Here is a 14321-nt window from a genome sequence, read left to right on the forward strand (position 1 = left end):
TCCAATCTCCTGGAGATAGAAGTGCAGGCACTATTGCAAAAGAATGCAATCGAATTAGTGCCAAACACACAAATAAACACAGGAGTTTACTCACTGTACTTTCTGATACCAAAGAAGGACAAAACGCTGAGACCAATCCTAGACCTCAGAGTAGTGAACACTTTCATCAAATCAGACCACTTCCACATGGTCACACTACAAGAAGTATTGCCATTGCTAAAACTGCACGACTACATGGCAACTTTAGACCTCAAGGATGCTTATTTCCATATACCAATACACCCATCGCACAGGAAATACCTAAGGTTTGTATTCAAAGGAATACATTACCAATTCAAGGTACTGCCTTTCGGATTAACAACCGCACCAAGAGTCTTTACCAAATGTCTAGCAGTGGTCGCAGCACACATAAGAAGGCAGCAAATACATGTGTTCCCATATCTAGACGACTGGCTAATCAAGGCCCATTCGTTAATAGAGTGCTCAAATCATATCATACAAACCCTCTTCAAACTAGGGTTCACCGTCAATTTCACAAAATCCAAAATTCTGCCACGCAAGGTACAACAATACCTGGGAGCCATAATAGACACATCAAAAGGAGTAGCCACTCCAAGTCCACAAAGAATTCAAAATTTCAACACCATCATACAACGCATGTATCCAACACAAAAGATACAGGCAAAGATGGTATTACAACTCCTAGGCATGATGTCATCATGCATAGCCATTGTCCCAAACGCAAGACTGCACATGAGGCCCTTACAACAATGCCTAGCATCACAGTGGTCTCAAGCACAGGGTCACCTTCTAGATCTGGTGTTAATAGACCGCCAAACTTACCTCTCGCTTCTGTGGTGGAACAACATAAATTTAAACAAGGGGCGGCCTTTCCAAGACCCAGTGCCACAATACGTAATAACAACAGATGCTTCCATGACAGGGTGGGGAGCACACCTCAATCAACACAGCATACAAGGACAATGGAACGTACATCAAACAAAACTGCATATCAATCACCTAGAACTTCTAGCAGTTTTTCAAGCACTAAAAGCTTTCCAACCAATAATAGTTCACAAATACATTCTCGTCAAAACAGACAACATGACAACAATGTATTATCTAAACAAGCAGGGAGGGACGCACTCCACGCAGTTAAGCCTGCTAGCACAAAAAATTTGGCATTGGGCAATTCACAACCAAATTCGCCTAATTGCACAGTTTATACCAGGGATACAAAATCAACTCGCAGACAATCTCTCTCGAGATCACCAACAGGTCCACGAATGGGAAATTCACCCCCAAATACTGAACACTTATTTCAAACTCTGGGGAACACCTCAGATAGACTTGTTTGCGACAAGGGAGAACGCAAAATGCCAAAACTTCGCATCCAGATACCCACACAAACAATCCCAAGGCAATGCCCTATGGATGAACTGGTCAGGGATATTTGCTTACGCTTTTCCTCCTCTCCCTCTCCTTCCTTACCTGGTAAACAAACTCAGTCAAAGCAAACTCAAACTCATATTGATAGCACCAACTTGGGCAAGGCAACCCTGGTACACAACGCTGCTAGACCTATCAGTGGTACCCTGCATCAAATTGCCCAACAGGCCAGATCTGTTGACACAGCACAACCAAAAGATCAGACACCCAGATCCAGCATCGCTGAATCTAGCAATCTGGCTCCTGAAATCCTAGAATTCGGACACTTACAACTTACCCAAGAATGTATGGAAGTCATAAAACAAGCAAGAAGGCCATCCACCAGGCACTGCTATGCAAGTAAATGGAAGAGGTTTGTTTGCTACTGCCATATTAATCAAATACAACCATTACACACAACTCCAGAACATGTAGTGGGTTACTTGCTTCACTTACAAAAATCTAACCTAGCTTTCTCTTCCATTAAGATTCACCTTGCAGCAATATCTGCATACCTGCAGACTACCTATTCAACTTCCCTATATAAAATACCAGTCATTAAAGCATTCATGGAGGGCCTTAGGAGAATTATACCACCAAGAACACTACCTGTTCCTTCATGGAACCTAAATGTTGTCCTAACTAGACTTATGGGTCCACCTTTTGAACCCATGCACTCCTGCGACATACAGTTCCTAACCTGGAAGGTGGCATTTCTCATCGCCATTACTTCCCTGAGAAGAGTAAGCGAGATTCAGGCGTTTACTATACAGGAACCTTTTATACAACTACACAAAAATAAAGTCGTCCTAAGGACCAATCCTAAATTTTTGCCAAAGGTTATTTCACCGTTCCATCTAAATCAAACAGTGGAACTTCCAGTGTTCTTTCCACAGCCAGATACCGTAGCTGAAAGGGCACTACATACATTAGATGTCAAAAGAGCATTAATGTATTACATTGACAGAACAAAGAACATCAGAAAGACTAAACAACTCTTTATTGCATTTCAAAAACCTCATGCAGGAAACCCAATTTCAAAACAAGGTATAGCCAGATGGATAGTTAAATGCATCCAAATCTGCTACCTTAAAGCTAAACGACAGCTGCCCATTACACCAATGGCACACTCAACCAGAAAGAAAGGTGCTACCATGGCCTTTCTAGGAAACATCCCAATGCAAGAAATATGTAAGGCAGCCACATGGTCTACGCCTCACACATTCACCAAGCACTACTGTGTAGACGTGTTATCCGCACAACAAGCCACAGTAGGTCAAGCTGTATTAAGGACATTATTTCAGACTACTTCCACTCCTACAGGCTGATCCACCGCTTTTGGGGAAATAACTGCTTACTAGTCTATTGCAGAACATGCGTATCTACAGCGACAGATGCCATCGAACTGAAAATGTCACTTACCCAGTGTACATCTGTTCGTGGCATCAGTCGCAGTAGATTCGCATGTGCCCACCCGCCTCCCCGGGAGCCTGTAGCAGTTTGGAAGTTACCTTCAATTATTTATATATGTATCATCTCAACCTTAAATAGGTGCATACTTAGTCACTCCATTGCATGGGCACTATTACTACAATTCAACTCCTACCTCACCCTCTGCGGGGAAAAACAATCGAAGATGGAGTCGACGCCCATGCGCAATGGAGACAAAAGGAGGAGTCACTCGGTCCCGTGACTCGAAAGACTTCTTCGAAGAAAAACAACTTGTAACACTCCGGCCCAACACCAGATGGCGAGCTATTGCAGAACATGCGAATCTACTGCGACTGATGCCACGAACAAATGTACACTGGGTAAGTGACATTTTCATTCTCTGTCACCATAGTGACACTGGCACCTGTATCCCTCAGGCCCTCTACACTTGTCCCATTAATTAAGAGCTGCTGCCTGTATTTTTGCATGTTAGGGGGCCAGGCAGCCAGTGTGGCTAAATCCACCCCACCCTCAGAGACTAATGTAGCTTCAGTGTGACACCTGATTTGCTCTGGGCACACTGTTGATCCCACTTGGAGACTGGCCATTCCAGTTTTAGCTGGATGGGAGTTAGAAGTGGTATCTTTCTTGGGACAGGCCTTGTCTCCAGTTTGGTGTCCAGACTGACTACAGCTACGACACCAGGCCTTTTTGGGATCAAAGTTTTTACCCTTGTACCCAGAATTGTTTTGTGAAGAGGCTCTGGGCCCACCCTCCTGTGCAGGTTTTTGGGGGCCTATAGAAGACTCTTTACTATTTTTGTTTTTGGCTGTCTCACCACCTTTCCCCTGGGGAGGTTTTGTGACCCCTTTCTTTTGGTCACCCCCTGTGGAAGTTTTGGACACCCTAGTCTTGACCCAATGGTCCGCCTTCTTTCCCAATTCTTGGGGAGAAATTGGTCCTAGGTCTACCAGATGCTGATGCAGTTTATCATTGAAACAATTACTTAACAGGTGTTCTTTCACAAATAAATTGTACAGCCCATCATAATTACTTACACCACTGCCTTGAATCCAACCATCTAGTGTTTTTACTGAGTAGTCTACAAAGTCAACCCAGGTCTGGCTCGAGGATTTTTGAGCCCCCCTGAATCTAATCCTATACTCCTCAGTGGAGAATCCAAAGCCCTCAATCAGGGTACCCTTCATGAGGTCATAAGATTCTGCATCTTTTCCAGAGAGTGTGAGGAGTCTATCCCTACACTTTCCTGTGAACATTTCCCAAAGGAGAGCACCCCAGTGAGATTTGTTCACTTTTCTGGTTACACAAGCCCTCTCAAAAGCTTTGAACCATTTGGTGATGTCATCACCATCTTCATATTTAGTTACAATCCCTTTAGGGATTTTCAACATGTCAGGAGAATCTCTGACCCTATTTTTGTTGCTGCCACCATTGATGGGTCCTAGGCCCATCTCTTGTCTTTCCCTTTCTATGGCTAGGATCTGTCTTTCCAAAGCCAATCTTTTGGCCATCCTGGCTAACTGGATGTCCTCTTCACTGGAGTTATCCTCAGTGATTTCAGAGAGGTTGGTCCCTCCTGTGAGGGAACCAGCATCTCTGACTAGTATTTGTGGAGTCAGGGCTTGAGAGGCCCTGACCTCCCTAGATAGGACTGGTAGGGGGGAATCATCCTCCAATTCACTATCCTCATCCTCTGTGTTGCCATCCTCAGAGGGGTTGGCCTTTTCAAACTCTGCCAACAGCTCCTGGAGCTGTAGTTTGGAAGGTCTGGGGCCCATTGTTATTTTCTTTATTTTACAGAGTGACCTTAGCTCCCTCATCTTAAGATGGAGGTAAGGTGTGGTGTCGAGTTCCACCACATTCACATCTGTACTAGACATTATGTTTCTAAAAGTTGCAATACTTTTTAAGAATCTAAATCTAGTTCTAGGTTCTAATTCAAACTTTCACAAACTTTTAAACTCTAAAAGCAATGCTAACAGGGACTAACACAAGCCCCTAGCAGGACTTTAAAGAATTTAGAAAAATTTCAAATTGCAAAAAATCAAGTTCTAATGACAATTTTTGGAATTTGTCGTGTGATCAGGTATTGGCTGAGTAGTCCAGCAAATGCAAAGTCTTGTACCCCACCGCTGATCCACCAATGTAGGAAGTTGGCTCTGTATGTGCTATTTCAAAGTAAGGAATAGCATGCACAGAGTCCAAGGGTTCCCCTTAGAGGTAAGATAGTGGCAAAAAGAGATAATACTAATGCTCTATTTTGTGGTAGTGTGGTCGAGCAGTAGGCTTATCAAAGGAGTAGTGTTAAGCATTTGTTGTACATACACACAGGCAATAAATGAGGAACACACACTCAGAGACAAATCCAGCCAATAGGTTTTGTTATAGAAAAATATATTTTCTTAGTTTATTTTAAGAACCACAGGTTCAAATTCTACATGTAGTATCTCATTTGAAAGGTATTGCAGGTAAGTACTTTAGGAACTTTGAATCATTTCATTAGCATGTATACTTTTTACATAAAACACAATAAGCTGTTTTAAAAGTGGACACCGTGCAATTTTCACAGTTCCTGGGGGAGGTAAAGTAATGTTAGTTTTAACAGGTAAGTAAGGCACTTACAGGTTTCAGTTTTTGGTCCAAGGTAGCCCACCGTTGGGGGTTCAGAGCAACCCCAAAGTTATCACACCAGCAGCTCAGGGCCGTTCAGGTGCAAAGGTCAAAGAGGTGCCCAAAACACATAGGCTTCAATGGAGAGAAGGGGGTGCCCCGGTTCCAGTCTGCCAGCAGGTAAGTACCCGCGTCTTCGGAGGGCAGACCAGGGGGGGTTTTGTAGGGCACCGGGGGGGACACAGGTCAGCGCAAAAAGTACACCCTCAGCAGCGCGGGGGCGGCCGGGTGCAGTGTGCAAACACGCGTCGGGTTTGTAATGGTTTTCAATGAGAGATCAAGGGATCTCTTCAGCGTTGCAGGCAGGCAAGGGGGGGGCTCCTCGGGGTAGCCACCACCTGGGCAAGGGAGAGGGCCTCCTGGGGGTCACTCCTGCACAGGAGTTCCGTTTCTTTAGGTGCTGGGGGCTGCGGGTGCAGAGTCTTTTCCAGCTGTCGGGAAATGGAGTTCAGGCAGTCGCGGTCAGGGGGAGCCTCGGGATTCCCTCTGCAGGCGTCGCTGTGGGGGCTCAGGGGGGACAACTTTGGTTACTCACAGTCGTAGAGTCGCCGGAGGGTCCTCCCTGAAGCGTTGTTTCTCCACCAGTCGAGTCGGGGTCGCCGGGTGCAGTGTTGCAAGTCTCACGCTTCTTGCGGGGAGTTGCAGGGGTCTTTAAATCTGCTACTTGAAACAAAGTTGCAGTTCTTTTGGAGCAGGGCCGCTGTCCTCGGGAGTTTCTTGTCTTTCTCGAAGCAGGGCAGTCCTCAGAGGATTCAGAGGTCGCTGGTCCCTTGGAAAGCGTCGCTGGAGCAGGTTTCTTTGGAAGGCAGGAGACAGGCCGGTAAGTCTGGAGCCAAAGCAGTTGGTGACTTCTGTTCTTCCTCTGCAGGGGTTTTTCAGCTCAGCAGTCCTCTTCTTCTTGTAGTTTCAGGAATCTCAAGTTTTAGGTTCAGGGGAGCCCTTAAATACTAAATTTAAGGGCGTGTTTAGGTCGGGGGGGTTAGTAGCCAATGGCTACTAGCCCTGAGGGTGGGTACACCCTCTTTGTGCCTCCTCCCAAGGGGAGGGGGTCACATCCCTAATCCTATTGGGGGAATCCTCCATCTGCAAGATGGAGGTTTTCTAAAAGTTAGAGTCACCTCAGCTCAGGACACCTTAGGGGCTGTCCTGACTGGCCAGTGACTCCTCCTTGTTGTTTTCTTTGTTTCCTCCAGCCTTGCCGCCAAAAGTGGGGGCCGTGGCCGGAGGGGGCGGGCAACTCCACTAAGCTGGAGTGTCCTGCGGTGCTGTGACAAAGGGGTGAGCCTTTGAGGCTCACCGCCAGGTGTTACAGCTCCTGCCTGGGGGAGGTGTTAGCATCTCCACCCAGTGCAGGCTTTGTTACTGGCCTCAGAGTGACAAAGGCACTCTCCCCATGGGGCCAGCAACATGTCTCTGGTGTGGCAGGCTGCTGGAACCAGTCAGCCTACACAGATAGTCGGTTAGGTTTCAGGGGGCACCTCTAAGGTGCCCTCTGGGGTGTAGTTTACAATAAAATGTACACTGGCATCAGTGTGCATTTATTGTGCTGAGAAGTTTGATACCAAACTTCCCAGTTTTCAGTGTAGCCATTATGGTGCTGTGGAGTTCGTGTACAACAGACTCCCAGACCATATACTCTTATGGCTACCCTGCACTTACAATGTCTAAGGTATTGCTTAGACACTGTAGGGGCACAGTGCTCATGCACTGGTGCCCTCACCTATGGTATAGTGCACCTTGCCTTAGGGCTGTAAGGCCTACTAGAGGGGTGACTTATCTATACCTGCATAGGCAGTGAGAGGCTGGCATGGCACCCTGAGGGGAGTGCCATGTCGACTTACTCGTTGTGTTCTCACCAGTACACACAAGCTGGCAAGCAGTGTGTCTGTGCTGAGTGACGGGTCTCCAGGGTGGCATAAGACATGCTGCAGCCCTTAGAGACCTTCCTTGGCATCAGGGCCCTTGGCACCAGGGGTACAACTTACAAGGGACTTATCTGGATGCCAGGGTGTGCCAATTGTGGAATCAAAAGTACAGGTTAGGGAAAGAACACTGGTGCTGGGGCCTGGTTAGCAGGCCTCATCACACATTCAATTCAAAACATAGCATCAGCAAGGGCAAAAAGTCAGGGGGTAACCATGCCAAGGAGGCATTTCCTTACACAGGGGTATCAACAGACACTGGAATACTAGCACTGGGTTTGTGAGGCCCATCCCGCCACTGAAGGACAGGCATAGATACTGCAAGATGCTGAGACTGTTAAACTCGCATGAACTCACGGATATTGGAATGGTGACATTGGCATAACCATTGAGATGGGGGTAGTGGCACTGGGACAGCGTCTGAAGCACTGAAAGACCTGGCTGTTCTCAGCCTAGGCGGTATTTGTTCTTATCTGCGGTGATGTGGTTATAGTTTGCTGTTCTTGTCATCTCAGCGATTAGCGGCGGGAAGCACCATGCTAGGGCAGCTGTGCGCTTTAAAAATCTTTCTAGCATAAGAGACCTATGGACATGGGGGATACACATGCAAGAAAGTTGACATCTGGACACAGCCACGCTGACATTGGGAGACTGACACTGCATGATGCAGGGACATTGGGAAACATTTCTTCTTCCTGGCTAGTTCTTGCCACTGTGGAAGAGGGGTCCATGAGCACCCTCACTCCCTGAGCTGTGTCCAGACTTCCCCAAGTCTCTAGGTGCTCCTTGTACAACCAGGTACATCAGTGCAGTGCTGATAGCGGACCATGTCTGTGTGCTCATTACAATATGCCTCTGAGATTTATTCATTAATCATCACTGGTTCTTAGTAAAATGTATCTAGAAAAGCAACATTTGCCATAGGTTTCCACAATGGAGGGAGAACACAGCCCCTTGCATACTCAATTTGTTCTATACCGTTTTCATCAATTTTACTAGATGGAAGTACTTTCAAAACATTGTTTAACGCACATTTTGTAATAATCTTGTAGTGTTTCCAACGTACTGAGCTTTAAAGTGCACAATTTCCCACCAGTTATCTGAAATAGTTTTAAAAAGTAGAATAACACGTTAAAAGCAACACAATGTTCTAGTTTATAAAATGACAGTATATTGTGCCATTTTTAAAAGATGATTTTTCTGGGGACCACTCCCTGTCCAACCCTTTTATGCCATAGTTTTCTTAAGGCTGTGACTTCAAAACTACGCCTTGCTAGAGGCTAAAGTATGGTGTATGTATGAAGGGAGGTCTGTGCTGTGTGCAGCTGTGTGTACGTGTGCATGTTTTGCTCAACTTTGTAAACCTGAATTGGAAGTTGAACTGATCAGCAGCTATCCAAATATTCCCTGGACTGAACCATGTTCACCTTTCTGCCGTCCGGTGCAGTCTTGGGGTGGCCTTTATAAAGTTGCTGATTTTGAATGAGTGTTCACAGGTAGTGCACTTGTTCTCCCAGTGACTACAACCCAATAAGAAACACCCATGAATGGATTGCCAGGGGGTGTATGCAGCCTCCGTGAAAAGGGAACTTGGAGAGGAGCGATAGAGCACCAGAAGATGCATGGACCTCTGCGAGCATCATTTGTACGCATGACTAATGGGTCTGGGAATAAAAGCGAGTGTTGGAATACCTTGTTGGTTTATGTGAGTGAATATTCAAGCAGTGTGTGAGAAGGATCTCCGATATTCACTCTTTCCATCTCATGCCCTTTAGCACACCTCCTCATTTCTGCCCTGATAGTTCTCATCCTTTCTCTCTTCCCTTAATTAGCTTCCTTCCTGTTTTTAGCTCTGCTCCTTCGCCCTGTCCCACACACGTCTGTTTTTACCCCTTACTGCCCCCTCCTTCACCTGAACCCCACTTCTCACCCTCACATCATCTTTCTTTTGAGTTCCTTCCTGCTCTGCCACTTATCCTGTCCCTTCTCTTGTATTGTAGGCGGAGGGGTATGCAGATGGTGACCTCACCCTTTATCACCGCTTTACGCTCATGGAGTTCCTGAAGGCAGATAATGCAGTGGACTTTCTCTCCAAGGCTAGTGAGGTAAGTCTCCTTCCACAGGGTTGGGTTTGCCATTATGAGGCCATCCTGTTGCTGTGAAGCGAGGCTGCGTCCAGGAGGTAGCCGGATGCGCAGTGTTACTGAGGTAAGTCGGTAAGATCAGGCTTGTGTGTTGAAGGCGCCACTAGAAGGTCAGGCTGTTGCCGCAAGGCGAGCCTTCCACCATTACCTATTGCAACAGGCTGGCCATCCGCAGTGGTGAATACTTCACTTCTGTAACCGAGAGTTCAGTTCTAGAGGTGGGATCAGGCTGAGGCCAGTGTTTGTATACATTTCCAGTGTCCACGAACGGGTGGTTTCCATGTGGGAGAGCGGAGCAGACTGAGGCACGGCGGCTAGTATTTTATTGCCTCTGATTGCCATCAGTATCATCTCTGTCGGGAATGCTGCAGTCATGAATGAAATGGATACAACCCAAAAATAATTGGCTAAGTAAAAACAGAGGTTGATCTTAGGTTAGTAATAAACCTCTGGGTTTGAACTGGCACCTAGAGTTTGGGTTAAAGTCCAAGAACTTGTAACACAGAATATTAGCATAGAACGGCATCTCCAGGGCCTGCGTGAGGAAAGTGCCTGGCATTTAGCTGTACAAACAAAATGGGAAATAATGCATAACTAAGTAATGAAAGTTGAATTACGCAGGCACTGCTTGCTTTGGTCAATCAAAATGTAACTAATGGGGCATTCAGAAACCAAACACTGCATAAGAGACAATACCAGGACCATGTCCCTGGAACTTAAAGAAACTCAGATGCAGCAGGTTTTACTACTCCTAGAAGCTGCCCAGGCTCTCCTGTAAGTAGTTGTGAGCGCTGCATCTTCCTGGCAAGGATGCTGCAAGTAAAACCTTGGAAGGACGAAAGTAGTGGAAAACAGGAGGTAAATCACAGAAAAGCTCAGATAATGTTAATGAAACGGACTGAAGTCAGACAGTGGCAGAGGTAGACTGGCTTTATATTTGCTTCCTTTCTGGTTCTTTCTTGGTGCAGAAGGTAGTGAGATTGTGGCTCCCCAAGAAGTTTAAACCCTGTTCTTCTCTTACGACAGATTACATTGGATAACCCTGAGCTGGATCGGCACTCTGCTACAACAGCAGACGTACGAGAGTGCTGCAAAGACATTAGAGTGCTGGGTCGAAAGGAGCTCAGGTGAGTTTACCCTTTGGATTCAGAGTGGGGGCTGAGAGGGTCATTTGTACAATGTTCCTTTGTTATTCAGTGAAGTATAACATTCCCTTACTGCAATCCCTGCTAACCTTTATATGTAATAATGTAACTTAGCCTCATCAGAGCTCAGAATTAAAACCATCTGTACTACATGGTGGGGTGTGGAGTGAGAGTGGATTGGGGGGGAAGTGGGTGAAGGTCTTGTAAGTTATGCATGTGTGTTTGTGGTCCACCAGTGCCTAAACACTCGTTCTTGGAGGGAATCTTTGAAGGGTGGCCAGAGTCTCCCATCACAATCTGGAAGCATCTAGGCACTCTAAGACTACTATGCGACTGCTGGCATTGAGGGCTCGCTGTCTGTTCCAGTCCCTGTGTGTGTGTGTCCTTCTTTTGGATCCATCCATCACAATCTGGAGGCATCTAGGTACCCTAAGGCTACTATGCGACTGCTGGGATTGAGGGCTCACTATCTGTTCCAGTCCCTCTACATGCGTGTGTAGCCTTCTCTTGGATCCACCCATCACAATCTGGAAGCATCTAGGTACCCTAAGACTACTATACAGCTGCTGGGATTAAGGGCTCACTGTCTGTTCTAGGCCCTCTGTGCGCGTGTGTGTGTGTATCCATTACTTGGATCCATCCATCGCAATCTGGAGACCTCAAGGTGCCCTAAGGCTACCATGCGACTGCTGGGATTGAGGGCTGTGTGTGTGTGTGTGTGTGTGTGTGTGTGTCTGTGTCCCTTCTCTTGGATCTATCCATCGCAATCTGGAAGCATCTAGGTGCACTAAGGCTACTATGCGACTGCTGGGATTGAGGGCTCGCTGTCTGTTCCTGTGTGCACGCGTGCACACACAGACATGTAGGTTCACTAAGGCTACTATGCGACTGCTGGGATTGAGGGCTTGCCGTGTGTGTGCTTGTGTGTCTGGATCCTTCTTTTGGATCCATCCATCACAGTGTGGAGCATCTAGGTACCCTAAGGCTACTATGCGACTGCTGGGATTGAGGGCTCGCTGTCTGTGTGTGTGTGTGTGTGTGTGTGTGTGTATACGCACAGACATGTAGGTACTCTAAGGCTACTATGCGTTTGCTGGGATTGAAGGGTTCGCTGTCTGTTCCAGTCTGTCTCTGTGCGTGTATCCTTCTCTTGGATCCATCCACCACAATCTGGAGGCATATAGATACTCTAAGGCTACGTTAGGAAAATGCCACTGTTGGCATGGTCACCCCCCCACTTTTTACCTAGTGTTGAGGCCAGCTTTGATTGGAAGTGTGGTGGGACCCTGCTAACCAGGCCCCAGCACCAGTGTTCTTTCTCTAAAACTGTGCCTTTGTTTCCACTTGCATCTGGGGTGTCTATAAACCTTTCCCTCGTGCAATGAAAGATGCAATCGCTAGATAACTGCTTTTACAGGCAAGTAATATTTTTTTCTGTAGGGTCATAAGTGGATCCACTGATCCTTTTCTTCTTAAGTGTTTTCTGTAGGTAATCAGTATTTTGTGAAACCTGAAAATGAGGCAGAGGCCTCTGTAATCGGGAGCTTACTCCCATGTACATTGACACAATCTGAAATCGCCTCCTGCCATTGGGCAGAATGCTGTATCTTTCTGTGACTCTCCTGAAGATGTGTACTGGTCGGACAGCTACTTTTGCACCCACCCTCTGCTACTTTGGGGTCTGACCGTGAGGCCATTGTTGGTATCACCTGCTTGGTCAGAATATGCTGGTCCCACCTCCCATTCAGACACCTCCCACCTCTCATTCTTTTATTATATTTCTCTCTTCTCATGCTCACTTTTCCTGTCTCTAACTCCTTTCTGTATTAGCAAGTTACTGTATTTTTCTGTCTCTATTGTCTGCTGCTGTAGAAGGACGTGAAGGTGCTGATTACCAGTGGCCTCTGTTCTCTTGTGTATGGCCAATCTCCTCACATAATCTCCCTGACGTCTACCCTGGCAATGGAACACCTTTGGGTAATTCTACTTGTCTTTTCTTCTTTTCATAGGTCCCTTTTGAGTTGGCGTTCCAAGCTGCGACGATACCTGGCCCGCAAGCTGAAAGACCAAGTCAAAGAGTTGGATGGGGGTATCAGGTGAGCGCATGCGCGCATTCCTTGGCGAGTTCGGCCTCGCAGATTTTAGCTATGTGGAAGGGTAGACGGGGCGCCTGTGTAAGGTGCTTCCTCTGTAAGCAGATACTGTGGCACTGCACTTGTAACAAAATTATGCATGTCCCATCCATCAGCCTGAGCTCCGGTGAAGAGGAAGATGCAGAGGTGGAGAGTGAGGGGACGCCTACTACATCGGCCCCTGAGAAGGACCCGGAACAGGAGGAAGAAGAGGAGCTTGAGAAACGCCTGGCTGAGTTAAAGGCTGAAGAGGTGGCTGAACTAAAGAGGTGAGGATAGATGCAGGCTGCCAGTGTGAGATGATTACTCTTCCGCGGTTAGGACCTTGTTTGTCCTGAGTCGTTATTGCATCCCCGGCTGCACACACCTGCACATTGTCCGGCTTCGTCTCATGGTGATGGGGCACCTGCTACCCCAGTTTCACTGGCACCTTTTTACTCTGCATTCCTAAAGAGGAAAGGGAGTGTAGAAATGTTTCAGGAAATATTGGCTTCCACAAGCCCTGGTCCCCTCTGAACCCTAAGCATCACAACATATATAACCTATAGGATTATACAGATTTAAGAGCAATGCTTGTAAGACCCCCAGGTGCAGGGAGTGGAGTGTGTTCCTGCTTGAGTGTGCACACAGGTTCCTGCACCCTGCCCTCTGGGCTAGGAGGGCCTGCCATAAGGGTGACTTATAGTAACCTGGTTGTAAAAGGGTGCATGCACCTTTTCACGCAGGCTGCAATGCAGGCCTGCAGAACATTTTGCATGGGCTCCCTTTCGTGGCATAATAAATGCTGCAGCCCATAGGGACCCGCTGGTAACCCAGTGCCCTAGGTACCATATACTGGGGTTTACATGGGGGTACCAGGATGCCAAATGTGAGGTGAAAAAGGATCCAGCAACCAAGTTTAAAGGAGAGAGCATAATCACTGGGGTCCTGGTTAGCAGGATCCCAGTGAACACAGTCAAACATACTGACAAACAGGCAAAAAATTGAGGGTTACCATTCGTGGGGTTAACCATGCTAGAAAGAGGCTACTTTCCTACACAGGGTTCCCCCATCAGTGAAATGTATATAGTGTCCAGAAGCCAGGCTCTGTAGATGTAGCTGTGGATGAGCAGCCAAGGCTTATCTAGGAGACATGCAAAGCTCCTGCAATACCACTGCAGTCACACATCACTTACACACATGAAAGAAAACACTCAGTGTTACAAAAATAAAGGTACTTTGTAGGAAGTTGGCTCTGTATATACTATATCAAAGTGAGAGATAGTGGGCACAGAGTCCAAGGGTTCCCCTTAGAGGTAAGATAGTGGCAAAAAGAGAGAATTCTAATGCTCCCTTTTGTGGTAGTGTGGTCGAGCAGTAGGCTTATCAGAGGGTAGTGTTAAGCATTTGTTGTACAAACACAGGCAATAAATGAGGAACACACACTCA

At 46.9% G+C, this 14321-nt stretch overlaps 1 protein-coding gene across 1 annotated transcript in view; it reads left to right on the forward strand.

Moving 5' to 3' along the window:
• The window catches only part of FTSJ3 (FtsJ RNA 2'-O-methyltransferase 3), a 102414-nt gene that overhangs the window by 38000 nt on the left and 50093 nt on the right, over positions 1 to 14321 (forward strand). The window contains exons 9-12 of the mRNA XM_069233077.1: positions 9473 to 9577; positions 10643 to 10743; positions 12771 to 12857; positions 13010 to 13162. Of these exons, the coding sequence (XP_069089178.1) occupies positions 9473 to 9577; positions 10643 to 10743; positions 12771 to 12857; positions 13010 to 13162 (446 nt within the window). The remainder of the gene's footprint in view (positions 1 to 9472; positions 9578 to 10642; positions 10744 to 12770; positions 12858 to 13009; positions 13163 to 14321) is intronic.

This window comes from Pleurodeles waltl, chromosome 4_2 (assembly GCF_031143425.1).
Source record: "Pleurodeles waltl isolate 20211129_DDA chromosome 4_2, aPleWal1.hap1.20221129, whole genome shotgun sequence".
NCBI lineage: Eukaryota > Metazoa > Chordata > Amphibia > Caudata > Salamandridae > Pleurodeles > Pleurodeles waltl.